This window comes from Solanum dulcamara, chromosome 11, assembly GCF_947179165.1.
Source record: "Solanum dulcamara chromosome 11, daSolDulc1.2, whole genome shotgun sequence".
NCBI lineage: Eukaryota > Viridiplantae > Streptophyta > Magnoliopsida > Solanales > Solanaceae > Solanum > Solanum dulcamara.
In genome coordinates this window covers 49,854,414-49,870,371 of record NC_077247.1, presented here as the reverse complement: position 1 = coordinate 49,870,371, position 15,958 = coordinate 49,854,414, and the positions used below count along the sequence as shown (strand labels likewise).

General features: G+C 31.5%; 1 protein-coding gene across 1 annotated transcript; it reads right to left on the bottom strand.

The window, feature by feature from the left end:
• Nucleotides 1–1,196: 1,196 nt before the first annotated feature.
• LOC129874886 (pectinesterase-like) lies at nt 1,197–3,651 on the bottom strand. The gene is made up of 2 exons (XM_055950265.1): nt 2,643–3,651; nt 1,197–2,180 (listed from the first exon to the last, which is right to left on the bottom strand). The coding sequence occupies exons 1-2, from the start codon at nt 3,604–3,606 to the stop codon at nt 1,489–1,491; spliced, it is 1,656 nt and encodes a 551-aa protein (XP_055806240.1). The 5' UTR covers nt 3,607–3,651; the 3' UTR covers nt 1,197–1,488.
• Nucleotides 3,652–15,958: the final 12,307 nt, after the last annotated feature.

Below are 15,958 nucleotides of genomic sequence, written 5' to 3'. Positions count from 1 at the left end.
TTAATATACATATATAATTTAATTAAATTATTATCTGAGAATAGGCTTTTGGGAAACGAGAAGGAATTACAAGTAAGAAAAGTTGATGTAATCTAATTTAATTTAATTTATTTAAAAAAAAATAGAAAAGTTAAATTGGCTTTTAAAAAAAACATGAAAATTAATTTGAAACAGCGATAGTAATGTCGTAGTCTCATGGATACTTGGTTTCCAATGCAACATCAACACCCTCAATTAGGGAAAATAATTCTATTAATAAGATAAAAATTCATTAATCAATCAACTTAACAACTAAAATGTTTCATCCTCATGTATGAGTATTTATTGGGACAATATCAAGACTTCAATTAATGCAAGAAGGTCATATTTTGTTTCTTGTAAAGTTGTTGGTAAATTTGTTGTCATGTGATCAGAGGTTATAGGTTCAAGTCTGGAAAACATGGAAGAAATGTAAGATAAGGCTGCGTACAATAGACCCTTGTGGTCGGGCCCTTTCCTAAATCCTGCGCATAACGAAAGCTTACCTTTCTTTGTCAGAACATCTTAACTTGTAGATACTTGTACGACTCAGATGGATTATATTTGTACGGCACATTCTCATTTTACTTTCTTTTTAAATTGTCAAAAAGTGCACATTGGCCAGAAAAAAGAAAAAAAGAAGTGCGCATTGGATTCATATTTCAAAAGAAGACCCAAAATTTTTTTACTACCCCGTTCATTTCATATCTCTTGCCCCATAAAATAATTGTTTAAGTTTACTGATTGAATTTATAAAATTAAGATAATTTTACTATACTTTTTTCCATTCTTAATATTAAGTAGCTATAGAAAATAATATTGATTAAATTTTAAATTTTAAAATATCATTAATAAAGTAGATTTAGTAAAATACGCTTTCTTTAAAGCTTTCTTCGTTAGAGATGTCAGGTTAACATAAGTGAGGACTGAGGTAATATGAAATGGTACAAAAAACGCAGAAAAGATTTAGAAAAACAATGAGGAAGCTAAGTGTCTTTTGTACATCAAAAAGGGGTAAGGGTGGGTCGGATTCTCAGTTAATTTTCTTTTTGATATATTAAAGATAAGTCTTTTGATAAGTGGGAGAATAATAATTTTGAAATGAAATATAGGATTTCGTCGGAAAATAACAATAATACCTTTTTAAATTAATATGATGCACTGTCCACGGACACTCATCAAGACTGAAAATCAATTATGATTTACACATTACATTATGAGACTACATACCAACACTTATAAAAAAGAGTCTTATTGCTTTAAAATAACACATGCCAAGTTTACTAATTTGATCAATTTGTGATGATCGATCGTACGTTCACATGAGTAGAGAGCCACAACTCATCCGCATATTATTTGGAACAAGCTTTAATTAAAACTACCAAGCATATATACTACAAGTCTAAAACTTCATAATTAATTAGCATTAATACATGATAGAGTGAGATTAATATAATAAAAACAAGTTTCTCACAACCCTTCAGTGTAAGAGACACCAGTAGATTTTAACCATGCTGCTCCTTGAATGAGCTGACCCACAGTGAATTTTGTGGCCTCTGATGTAGTCAAGGTTTTATGATAACCAGGCCAGTTCACTCTCTTACTAATTCCAGCACCAGGTCCTTTGTTCATGTACTCACCATAATACAATGTTTTCAATGCAAAATCACCGTCCCATTCTGACCAACCCGCTGGATCAATATGTTCTCCAATATTGGACTGCATGTACACTGTCCGAGAATACGCTTTCCATGGTCTGCCCAAATATGTCTTCACGGACCCTTTCACTGGTGCAAGGTCCGAGCTAGGAATAATGTCACAATTCTGAATTGAAGTTCCTGTATTCTGGTTTGGATCTTCACGGCCTTGGGCCGTAACCATGTTTTTCTGTCCGCTCATGGGCTTTCGGGCTGCAAGTTTAGAGTTTTGGAACACAACTGCTGCATTACCGAAGATGAAATCGACAGTGCCAGTGATGTAACAATCTCTGTAGAACTGACGGAGACTGTGGGTATAGAGTGTGTCCTGGAATGCATCCATTTTGCAACGGTTGATCACTGACTGATCTGCTCCAACACGAAGGGCCACTGCTTGGTGTTTTTGTGGCCCTGCTGTGTTTTGAAATTGTAGATCTTGGGCTATGAATCCATCCCCAACCGCAGCTGCATTATTAAAACAAAATTTAAGTTTTGTGTATTAAATTGATAAAAGCAGTAACTAACATGTTATAATACTATGTTCTAGTTGAATGTGTAATTTAGGTATATAATAGCTTCGGCCAAAAACTCCCAATGACATTTAAAGAGTGCATAAATGATCGCCACCAAAAATTAATTATTCAAGACCCAATTTGTAAACGGCATTGGTTTCTCCTTAATTTTGCAAATTTTATTGTATTTGTGAGAAAACTGTTTCTCTATGGGGGATTTTTTTCAAAAGATAAGTTGTTTTCTTCCACCCACAAATACTTTAATTATTATTTTATTGCACAACCCTTTCCCAAAAGAATCAAAATAATTTCAAATATTTTTGTTAGAAAACAAATCCTTTTTTTTTCTTCAAATATAATAGAAAATTATAACATCAAGTCAAAACAGTAGTGATGAGAAAGAAGAATTTTTTACCAACAGTTGCAGATTTGAAGGTTGTTGAGCCATCCACAACATTCAAGTTGCCAGTAATAATAGTAGCATCCATGCCATCACCCACAAGCATTAAATTCTTCTTCGTTTTCCCAATCTCAACATTTTCTTTGTAAATTCCTTTTTTCACATAAATAACATATCGAGTCTTGCTATTATCTGGAGCAGAGGCAACTGCTTCATTTAGAGTCTTGTATTTTCCACTACCATCTTTAGCCACTACAACATTGGCTGTTATAGCATTTGCTGAAAGTTGCAAAAGCCTTCTATCATTTACACTAACCCATGAGGGCAATCCATCAGTAACTTCTGGTACATTATGATCAGTCTTTGGTGGTGCAATTGCAACCATCAAGGCCAAGGAAGTTCTTGCTCTTGCTATCAAATCATTCAACATGGGCTCCATAATGGACCTGGCCTGGCCGTTTAGCCCATCAATACAAGTAACATAATTGGTGAGAATACTACTTAGCCATGAATGGACATCAAAATGGGCTTGGGCCGATAGGTTCCCAAGTCCCATTATGGAGTCCATCAATCTATCCCTTGACAAATCCATCAATTCTAGACAATCTGCTACCGCTGCTTTCTCCATGCCATCATTGATCCGGCCGTTCACATTGCTCAACAAATCGGTCATTTCATGAATTTTTAACGACGATTTATGTAAAAGCATCTTTAATAAATCCACTGTTTTTGTATCCATCACACCATTAGGTGCAACCTCAGACACCATAGCCAAGCAAGATGGCTGATCATGGGCTGTATCACAAACATGGGCTGTTGAGGAAATTGATGGGCTAGTACCATTGATGGCCCAGATTGAAATGAATCCAACTGAGCCAACAATAGCAGCTAAGGAGAGAAGCACATAGAGAGCTTTAGTAGAAGAGGAGGCTTTTGTTTTTTCAGAATCTAACAATGGTTGAGAGGAATTAGTAGCCATGAGTCTTAATTAGTACCAATGTGGAATGAGCTGTGAATATTGTTATTGCTAGTGTTCTTATATAGACTAAAAGATATGTACCAACAAATTAATGTCAATATTCATAATTGTTTTTACGTTCAACTTGCAAGGAAAAGAGTATACATAAAGTAGGTAGCTAGAATTTAATAAAGCTGCTACTTTTAATTATTTACAAGTTGGGGAAGGGATTCACGATAATAACAATAATACCTTTTTTTAATTAATATAATGTACATATAAGTCTGATTTATTGGTAAATATTTGTTACCTACACTAGTATGTGCTCAGTGAAACTGGAGCAACTGAAGTTTAAGTTTTCCTTAAGATTTGTAAGTGATATAAATCGGTAAACTTTGTCATAACCTGAATAATTGATCTAATTTATACATGATCAATGAATTTAAACAAGCACCTTCCAGTCATCCCTTCCTTTTGTGTTTATCTGAACTTATGTGACCTTCAAGTGGGAAGCAAGGTGGACTGCTTATAAAAAGCAATTAATTGTCTCCTTCAAATAATTCAAATTAAAATATTCTACCTACTTTGCCATTCAAATTTGACTTGACGGGTTTAATATGAACTAGTTTTAACTAAACTAATCCATTTTAATATAAAGAACCAATCCACAATAAATTTGTTATGATAAAAAAGAGATATGAAAAACAATGTCCCGCCTGTCAGATTAGGCTATTAAATAATAGGAAAAATTATGCGGATAAACAAATATATACTAACTAATTAGTTAATATAGATATAGTTTGAATTAATTATGACTCGCTGCAAACATCTAGCTATAATTACAGTTTGAGTTTTGTATAATTCACGAGATTGTATAATTTGCGCGATTTATACAAAAGCCGTGCCCAAATCGAATTACATAGAGAAATATACAAACACTACAAATTGTATAGCGAATTATACAAACGTTGTGCATGAATTGTATAGTGAAATATACAAATGTTATACAAAAAATGTGAAGGTATAGAGAATTATACAAACATATACAAATGCTATGCGAATTATACAAAAGCTGTTATAACTATAATTACGAATTGTAATTAGCAAACTATAGTTATGGAGCATAATAAAGATATTTTTGAGTGAATATATACGAAAATTCCCCTAAATAATAATACTTGTACAAACAGGGTGCAGGGTCACAATTAATATAGCTAAACTACGTCTTTTTTTAAAAAAGTAAATAATAATATTTAATCCATCTTTATTTATTACTACTTTCGTTTGAATTTATGTATCACAATTAATTGTTTGGACACGAAATTTAAGAATAAATAAAAAAATTAAACGTGTGATCGAAAATAAACATTATTAGACATAAGTGTGGATATAAATTAATTATTATTATATATATAAAAATATATGTTTTTAAATAGATTAAAATGATAACTATATCATATAAATTAAGTTTAGTAGATGCTATCCTCATAAAGTTTATATATTTTATATAGACATGAGAGATCCTAATTAAATGGATCTCTCATAGGCCTTTAAAGCATTGAAAAAGCATTTGAAGCAATAATGGATTGATCTTTAGGTTATTTAATCTTATAAAATAATCGGAGAGCATTATTGCTAAGGCACTAAAGAATCCGAATTAGGTAATTAATGAATTTATATTTTAAAGCTCTAATTATGAAACTTATTAATCTGTAATAGTGTGACCATGATCATATGATGAAATAGCTGGCTTTTTGTAATGACCCGTTTGGTCATTTTGAGAATGAGTCATCTCTCTTCCATAAAATACTTTCTCCGTAAAAAAAATGGACTTTTTGATAATTACAATTAATTAATTGATGAATAATTTTAAATAATTAAGTTAATTAATGGGCCAAAGTGTTAACTTATTTAATTTCATATACCACTTGGTCCATAAATTAAATTAAGTTAAAAAGGAATTAGTGTTATTAATATTTTCTAAACCCTACGAAAAGAAAGAAGGAGAACTAATCTGTTGCTGCGTTGCCTGCATACATACAATTATGCACTGCTTTGTGCCGCTTTGAACAGATAAACACCAAGTAAGGCATATTTACAATTACATGGCTGTTGTTTAACATTTTCGGCAAAACAAAATAGCAAATTAGAAAGATAATAATAAAATAATAAGTAGGCTCTGGGTTGGTGGTTCTTTCCACATTGTTTTTCTTTAGTAGTAAAATAAAGACACTATATTCATAAAGTAAAAGCTAAGAATGTGCAGGCAGTTATGCTCCTTGCATGTTCTTTAAGGATTTCCTATTATGTAAATTTAATTTGTTGCTTTGGTAAGTGTATGAATTTTAGATATTAGTGCCTTCGGTGGTGAAAGTGAAGGCATTGTGTTGAATTTAAAATGGATAAACTTGGCTGAAAATAATAATAATAATAATTTTATTTTGTTATCACATTATAAATTAAGTTTTTTTTTTCCATATATATATTGAGATAGATAATTAATTATTAGGTGTGTTGTATTATATGAACATCAATAGATTTATGATATTTGGAGAAGTCGGCTTGTAACTTAGAAAATACGAGGGATGACATATTAATTGGCATCAAGATTTGGAAATTTGATTATAGATTTGTGTGAGTTTTGGGTCTAGGCTAGACATATAATAATATGGGTGTTGTTAGTTTCGAAATCTTATTGTAGTTATTTATTTGATTAGATTATACTTATTTGGAGGCCCAACGAAAAGGGAAGGCTCAAGTACCGGAGTAATTGCTCGATTAATTAAGGCAAGTGAATTTCTAAGCCTCAGTTTAAGCTTATAGATGCTTGTATTTCCGTGTCATATATTCTAGAGAGTAATGAGAATTGGACTGGGTTATTGACTGTATGATTGACCTTAAAAATGGAGATGAGGGGTATAAAATGGTGATCTAATGACATATATTGGTGGAATTGATATGTTGTGATTTTGGACATGTGAAATGACTATGTTGATGTGAGATAGGAAGAATTATTGTTGTTGTCATTTTATTATCGTGAATTATATGAACATGAATTGATTGCATTGGTTCTGATATATTGTGTTGAAACTGGAAATGATATAAAATAAAGGGGTCGGGCCACACGCTCCGTGGCAGGTATTATGAAATAAAGGGGTCGGGCCACACGCTCCGTGGCAGGTATTATGAAATAAAGGGGTCGGGCCACACTCTCCGTGGCAAGATATATATATTGAGGGGACGGGCCACACGTTCCGTGGCAGGTTACATGGACAGAAATATCCCCCATGGGTTCCGGACTGTGATTCAGCGGATGTGTACCGATAGGACAGGCATGCATCATTTTAATGCACTGCATTGCACCTTTCTGATATTTGTGAATTTGTGTTTACCCTCATATTGCTCTGTGTGTGCTGAACTTGACTTGGTATGATTCATTGACGAGACTATTGATGAGTATTTGTGGACTGTATTATTGTTGTTATTGTACAAGTGTAGAGTTGGGCTGATTTTATGCAGGTTGTAGTTAAGGAGGTTCGGTTGGAAAGACAGGAGTACTTGTATCTATTAAGTTTTGCTTAGTTTTAGTTATCCACTTGCTGAGTACCGTATTGTTTGGTACTCACCCCTTGTTTCCACACTTGTGTAGGTTGTGAGCCCGGACCTGCTTGATTTTCTAGCATTTTCTACTACATCCGAGGCTATCATTCCGAGTGTCGAGGTAGTTGTTACATCTATCTAGCGGACACCTCTTGCTCTTTTCTTATGTTTTAGTCCTATTCTAGAGACAAAGACATTGTGACTGTATTTCTTTTTGTACTTCGATAATAAATTAGTGGCTTGTACACGTGACAACCAATCTTGGGGGATGTTGAGTTTCTTTTACGTGTTTTCGCTTAAGTTAAATTTTGATTCTTTTCTTTTCTTCCGCATCTACTTTTCGTGGGATATTAGGCTGACTTATCTCGGTGGATTGAGATGAGTGCCATCACATCCGGATTCGGGTCGTGACAAGATGGTATCAGAGCCAAGTTCATAGGTCTTACGTGTATACAAGCCGAGTCTAAGTAGAGTCTTGAGGATCTGTACGGAGACGTCTGTACTTATCTTTGAGAGGCTATGAAGACTTTTAGGAAATATCTTCACCTTTTGATTTTCTATCATGCGTCCTTGATCCGATCTATTTTCTATTGACTCACTCCGTTCTCTCATATATAGTGGTGACTCTTGCCTAATTCTATGTGCGTGTAGTTGAAATGTCATCACGTGATCTAGATTTAATTTGGAGGCGAAAGTAATAAACTTATGGAAAGGATGTATGGTGAGACTTGTAATGCATTGCGATTTTAAAGGAGTAAGTAAGGTTATGGTTCAATAATGTACTTTGAGGATATGGTATAGAAAGAGAAAAAATGGTTTGGAGGATTATATGATCGTCTTATATTTTTGGATAATGGTTAAGCATCGAGAATGATGCTTGTTTGGCCTATCCGATGTTTGAAGTGGTTCTACAATTGAGAATGGTATAATTAGGGGAATGACTATGTTGTGAGCATTGTGCCCTCAGAGACTACATACCGTAAAGTTCGTCGTGAAAGAATGAGTTACATAGTGAGTGATGAGGATGATTTTGCGTTAATCGAGATCAGAATTTCTACAGCGATTTGATAGGATGGATATATATTAAGAAGGGTTGTTATAAGTCTACTACCGCGGTACTTATGATTATTTGGTTAGGGTTACCGGTTGTGTTGCTTCCGCTATTGACCTTACCTACTAAAGAGTGATATCAATTTTGACTAGAGACTGAAATGCGTTGGTAATGTATGACAGTTACGTAATGGATAGAAAGGTGTAGACTATCTAGGTATGATCTTTACGGTGGGTATGATATATTCTAGTGGTAGATCTATCAAACTTTCACGGTATGGTACTATTGGAATACAAAAATAAATACATCGATTATCAAGTGTGATTACTAACTACTTAAGGAGTTATCAGTTGTATCATCTTCTCATATGATGAGATTTGATATTGCATTCATATTTGAAAAACAACCCAACTAGTTTGTTACTAGGGACGCTTGGGGTAAGCATTGTTTATAAGAAAGATCTTAGTGGTGGATTTTGGGTATGATTAATACGTTTAGGTTGTGAAGTATATCCCTAGAATTCTAACTAAGGACTTGTAACTTAACCGTAAACTCCAAGGGAGTGGATCGATATCAGAATGATAAGCTTATGGATAAAGAAAGTAGCAGTGAGTATACTTGTGTGAATGCAATTAAGAATTTTAGTGAGAGTGCGCATAAAATTGGGTTATTCCATTGGATTTGATTGGTATAACTAGGTTTAAGGTATTTTTTTTTTGATTGAGAAGGTTGACTTCGAGATGATGGTAATAGTTATTGAGCATAACGGTAATAAGAATTTGTGATGGATTATGATCATGACACAACCATACGTTAAGAATTTTTGGTTAATTAGATTCGATATGATAATAATGACTTGCAAGTATCTAAATTACGATTTTTTACTATTTGGTGAGTGATGTGGTTGTATGAAAAGTCATAGAATGTGTTGAGACACCGCTCGAATAGAATTGAAAGAATCTAGATTCATAAATAAAAATAATTAGTGAAATATAGTTTAGCCTTCGAAATAAGGCGAGAACAAATATATTTACTCTGGTTGTAAGGGCCGAATGTATCTTCAGAGAGAGTGGAGAATTAAATTTAGTGACACGTGGTTCTATTTATTTTGCTCTGTTTATGGTGGCAATGTTATGTGTTATTCATATGGGTTAACGATTATTGGATAAGATTTGAGAAATAACTCTATAGGCATTTGACTCAAGTGTGGTAATAAGTTTTTTTTTTGTGGTTTTGAATTTGGTAACTGGTATAATTAAATTTTAACGAAGGATACGACAAGATCAATAGAGAGGTGATCAATGATAGCTAAGATACGTGAATTCATAAAGGTCTTCAATGTATGAGCTAATGTTGATAGATAATGGAATTGGGTTACTTGGTTGGAATTCAAAATTCAATTTGTTCATTGTAAGTCTACATTATGGCAGTAAATTTCATCAAGGTATAGATTAATAAGCTGAGAAATGATCGATCACATCAGATATTGAGCAATTGAAAATACTTGTGTAGGGTTTGGGTCTTACAAGTTGTTACTTTTGATTGTTAAGGGGCCTAAGGAAGTGCTCCACTTAAATTTTTAAGTTAGAACATGAGGTAAAATGTCATGAGTTATTGGTCAAAGAATAAGGTTGGTAAACGAGTCAGCAAAAGGAACAAGAGTCTGGTGTATTGAATAGTTCAAGGTATTTGAAATTTGCGTCATGGGAAGCATCTAAGAAATGAGAAGAAATAAGACATCATGTGTAGATCTTTAGTTCAAAGTTGAAGATTGTACAAATTTTTGCCCTTGTGTTCAGATATGACTATACAATGTCGATTGGTTCGACACAGACTTATGAGGGATGTAACAACGACTTTTCTTAAGGTTTGGTTTTGATTTGAATGACAAATAGTGAGGTGTCGAAGATTATGTGTTTTATGTAAGGTTAGACTCTCAAATTATGGTAGGTGACTTAAGGATATCGAATTGGATTGATACTACTCTGTTGATGGGTTACATGAACTATTGTGATGCGTTACATAGGCACTAGAGGGTAAATAGAGGCTATGTGCTCATAGTATGTAGAATTATTCAGGTGACCAAGAATTTCTTTAAGTTTTGATATGGGGAACAAACTGGTTGATTGTGGGTAGCAAAAAAATCAAAGTGATGGAGTCAGATGAATGAAAATGTTTGATATAAGTACTATGGGAGAAGTGTCTTGTGTTATTCGATCTTGATTTTGTACATTCTTATATAAATACCTATTTTGTTTCGGACATGATTTGAAGTATGATTCGCTCCCTATGCCCACAAGTGTTTCTACTTCGGTGGATGGATCTCTAGTGGTTGATCGATGTACCGATTCTACGAATTCTTTTGATAGGGTAGGATGCTTTTGCAAACTTGGCTATTTCAGTTGTGATAGATTTGGTGTTGTTAGGGATTGTTGAAGTATAATAGTGATTTTACATGCATAATTCTTTTTATAAGAATTTGTAGAAGAGCTACCATGAATACTTATAGTTGTCCGACAGTCTTAAGGTTCAACTCTCGTCGGGGTCTCGTTCTGGCTATGTATGGTAGAATGTGGGGGGGCAATGGGTCTAGTGTTACCGCTCTTAAGGGTTGTTTACAATCACAACTACTGATATACCATTTTCTATAGTGTTATTGGAAGTTTTGTATGCTTGGATGTATCGCTCGCTAGGAGGGTATTCAATCATTTTATTCTTTGGGTTAGATAAATCATATTCTCTAGTAATAAGTACCTAATGCCTAAAGATCAGATTTGTATAGCTTAAGCTTGTGGGAAGCTTTGGTAGTGAGAATGGAATCTTAACAAGATCTGTGATAGTCTGTGCATTATGAGTGTGGTGATTGATTCAGGTTCACTTCTGGTTATAGCTGGTATTAGTCTAGAATTTTGTTTCGTGGTTATGTGATGAAAGATTGTCATGATGGTTATGATGGGGTTTAGAGGATTTCGGTTAAGGTTTGATTCATGGGTTAATATGTGACGTCTAAATTATCCCTAATTTATAGATTTGCCAAAGTTTGATTCGAAAGTTCAGTTCGTAGAAGTTGATCTTGATGGAATAGTATTGATGAGGAGCTCACTTGAAGGAATGAAAACTGACTTTTGAAGATTATAACTCAGGCTTTTGGTACCGTTGGTTATTCTCCTTTAGTCCTATTCTAGAGACAAAGACATTGTGACTGTATTTCTTTTCGTACTTCGATAATAAATTAGTGGCTTGTACACGTGACAACCAATCTTGGGGGATGTTGAGTTTCTTTTACGTGTTTTCGCTTAAGTTAAATTTTGATTCTTTTCTTTTCTTCCGCATCTACTTTTCGTGGGATATTAGGCTGACTTATCTCGGTGGATTGAGATGAGTGCCATCACATCCGGATTCGGGTCGTGACACTTTTCTTATACTTATCTTTTCTTTTTTATCTTTTGTAATAAATAGCTGGCTCACACGATGTACTACTTAACATTTACCAATTTTATAACCTTCACTTGGATAATCATGTTATGTATATGTTCTTCTAAATAAATATTAAACCTAGGTTGACAGATTTTTGCGGAGCCATCCTTAGGTTTGACACTCTTTCGTCGAAAAATTACATTATATATATGTCAAAATTTAGTTTAATGAATTTATATACAAGTGTTGACATCTTTTGACACAAATTGAAACTTTAGTGTAGTAATTAAGGAATTACAAAAATTACTTAAAGTTGTGTATTCTATCCCTATAACAATATATATATTTTTTTATATATATTTTGAAATTTTTTAATAAAAATTTTGACTCCAACATGATGCAAACAGATCAAATCGAATCGAAAACTATGGGCATTGTTTAAGCAATTATTCTCTGTTTTGAAAAAAGGCGTATCTATGTGTTGTCAACATTATTAATATAGTATGCAACACGCATTTACTTTCATGACTTCTTTTTATGGTGTAGGAGTACTTTAATACGACAAATCAAAACTATCCAAGAAAAACATCATAATTATTACTTCAACAGTATGTAAACTTTAAAGTCGGCAGAGTTAGGAGCAGCCATCACAGTAAAATACGTATCGTCTATGGGCCACCCCGGATTCCTTCAATCGATCAAATATCCATAAACGAATTCATTAATGGATTGTTTTTTGATAAATAATTATTGATTTTAATGATATTTTTTATTTATTATTATTTATAGTAATATATATTAATATTATAATAAATTTATTATCTATTAAAAGTGAATTACATATACAATATAAATGTATTATAAGTGTTTTAAAATATATTATGTTTGTTTGGTAAGAAATTGATAGTATGTATTATAAGTATATTAAAGTGTGTGATAAATGTATTATCCAAGAACAAAAGTTGTATTATATGTGTTCTATAAATTATTCTCTATAATATGTATTAAAATTATATTATAAGTGTCCAATAAAAAAAATATTATTGCTATAGATGATAAATATTTTCTTACTATAGCATATTTATATAAGTTTTCCTTAATTTATTAACACTACGCCAGTTTTTTAGTTAAGATATTGACTTTTTGTCATTTTATTTTTCAAGGGTGCATACGATGGCTTTCTGAATGTAAATAATGATATCTATACATATAGATCTTATATATATCCACCCATATGGTACTTAATTCTAATATATATATATATATATATATATATATATATATATATGTATAAATACAAATTTGTCGAATCACTCATATTATTATGATATTTTACATTTTGATTTTTCTATTCTTTCATTTGCTTTACGTTTTCATATAACATTCATAACGAATAACTCTATAAAAATACGCTGATATTTTCATATATTATAAACAACGTAGGAGCGGCATCTCTATTTTTCTTACAGAAAAATTTTAAATTAATTCTCACTGCTTAGTTTTCAGTTCACTTATGACCATCAAATAATGTAAATAACTCGTATTCCTCTCCTTGAAAAAAGGGGCACCTCGAATTCTGTCTATGTCGAAACAATTTTATGTCTTTAGAGTCGCTAGATTTATATAAGGAACTACAAACTCAATCACTTACTGTCATTACTTTCCATTTTTATATATTGAGGTCTATCCTAAAAAGGTATTTATACATATTTAAAATAACACCATACTTCTACGAGCTATAGTTTCTTATTTAAATTTGAATTTTAAGAAACTGAAGCCAAGAGAAAAACACTTTTACTCCTTAAATAGTAGTAGTAATATTCTTCTAGATAACAACAATAATAATATATTCAATAAAATTTTACAAATAGAATAAAAAAAAGAATATATATATACACGTACCTTATTTTTATGTTTGTTATATAAGTAATTTTATTGCTTTTTATAAACTCTCGTCTTTTTAAGAAATAATATTATTATTATTCTTTAGACGGAGGAAGTAATATTTTATACCAATTTCACAGGTTGTCCCAATGCAAAGTTTAAGACTTAAATTTAGCTTTCTGTGTGTTTTCGTTTTTTTTAAAAATAAATTATTAAAAATGCATTTTCTTTTCAAAATTACATTTTCTATCATTCCTTTTCAATGTATATATATTTTATAGGATATAAAATAAATTGACAGGAACTATTCGATATAATCACATAAAATGGAGTTGTTTTATGATAGGAACTATTCCATAATCATGTTTCTTCGTCCTGATGCATTGGCAAGGTTGGCAGGTAAGCAATATATAGGTAAATAAATTAATATTAAGTTATTAACCAGCAAATTTCAAAGTCACCAAGTGGTTGTTTATATATATGAGGAAAATTAATTGTTGTGCTATCGATTCGATAAGGACTCATCTTGTCGCTTATGGCTATTCTTTTGAAAGTAGACTTTATAGTTCACGTTCAGTATGTCTTCTGACAAGATATAATATAAGATAAGATAATTTATTCATGTCAGTATCGGGTATGAAAACGATTTTTACTTCCTCGGTCTCAATTATATGATAAAAAATATTAATTAAGGGAACAATAAATGTCTGCATTCACATATATAATTAGACCAGATGTCATCCATCTGTGCTAGCACAGACTCAAATATTTATAGACTTTTACTTATTATTTTTTAATGATACTGAATATTCACAAGTTCAAAACAAATCAAGTAGTAAATCTGCACTCAAGCAAAATCTCATGAAAAAAGCAATCAAATCAGATTAGTGATAGTAATTGATTATGATATATCAGATCATTTGATTTTAGGAATTGTATCAGATTGTAGTTGTGTATATATATACTAGTCGACTAAATAAAATATAGATTCTTATTCTGTCATATCAAGTCTTTCGTATAGTATTAGATGTACATCTTTATTATTATATGTTATTTGTATTACTAAGATATTTAGAATAACAATTTTTGAGAACTTGGTAAAAAACAACAAAATTTAAAGAATATTTTTAAAAAAAGAAACTTAAAATCAATTAAGAAAATAGAATCCGAAACAGATCAGAAATAGTATAGAAAATATTTTTCTCAAAGAAGAAATCAAGCCCACTCGATGTACAGTGTGTCCTTATGGAAATTATTCCCTTAAGTATTCAAGGTTAATGAAATAAATTCTCCCAGAATAGAATGAGTTTATTTACCGGTGTATCTATACCTAAAACTAAGGTGTCAGTGAGCCACTCAACAGTAGTAAAATACACTAAAACTTATTTGTGCACGAGAAGAAGTTCAGAAAATTCATTGTTAGAAATGAGACAAAACCCTCTATTTATAGACAACAAAGGATAATATGAATAAGTGTTTATTGTTCCTTATCGAAAATGTCACAACCCTTTAAAAAATTCACAACCTTTCGAAAAACACAATCCTTTAGAAAAATCACAATTTTTCAAAAAAGTCACAACCCTTCAAAAAAGTCATAATTGTTCAAAAACTAATAATATATCTTTTTATATTGATAAAAATTAAGTTTAAACAATTAGACAAAAATTAAATTTAAACTTCTTATTTTAACTTTAATAAGAAGTTTTTTATAGTCACAAACATATTAGTGGGTTATAATTAAGTACACAAGTTTTCAAAAGTTTTACAGCGATACAAATGTCATGTTTAAATCACAGCTTTTAAAGATTTTCATATTTTTCTTAAATTTCGTATTAATTCAGATTATATTAAAAAAATTAGAAGCAAAAACTTATCCTCACATAATATTCTATATCAAATTATATTAATTTATCATGATTGGTATCTGATTTAATGAGGTGAAAATTATAATAACTAATCATGATTTTTTATAGGAGAAAAATATTTTGTAAATATGTTATCATGTATCTATTAGCTTGATATAAATATTTGGTACGGATAAGTTTTTATTAATCCAAATGAGTGAGAGAGAGGAAGAGAGTACATTTTACCAGTGTTTTAAAAGGTGCGGGTGCAAGGCGAAGCATAGACCTCAAGGCATTGGGGCATAAGTTTTGTGAATCTTTTCAAAATCTCGAAAGGGTTAGTGCGATTGTAGGGTAGAAAAATCAACCTATTAATTTAATTCATCTTGATTCACTCAATTCAACCATACGAAGATTATGTTGATTTGACAAATATGTAGCCTAAATTAACGTTGAGAAAATTGCCAAAATAATTTAAATTTTTGTTTCTTGCAGACTTAATTCAATTCATATCGATCTAACCTTTTGGGCGAATCAATAATCTGGTTACTGCTGATCTTTATCTTGATGACACCCT

What these genes read in the sequence shown, in the direction of transcription:
- LOC129874886 (XM_055950265.1), bottom strand. Translation starts at nt 3,606, where the DNA reads ATGGCTACTAATTCCTCTCAACCATTGTTAGATTCTGAAAAAACAAAA. An exon ending in CTTCAAATCTGCAACTGTTG is followed by an intron (nt 2,181 to 2,642) that starts GTAAAAAATTCT and finishes TTAATAATGCAG; the next exon opens with CTGCGGTTGGGGATGGATTC.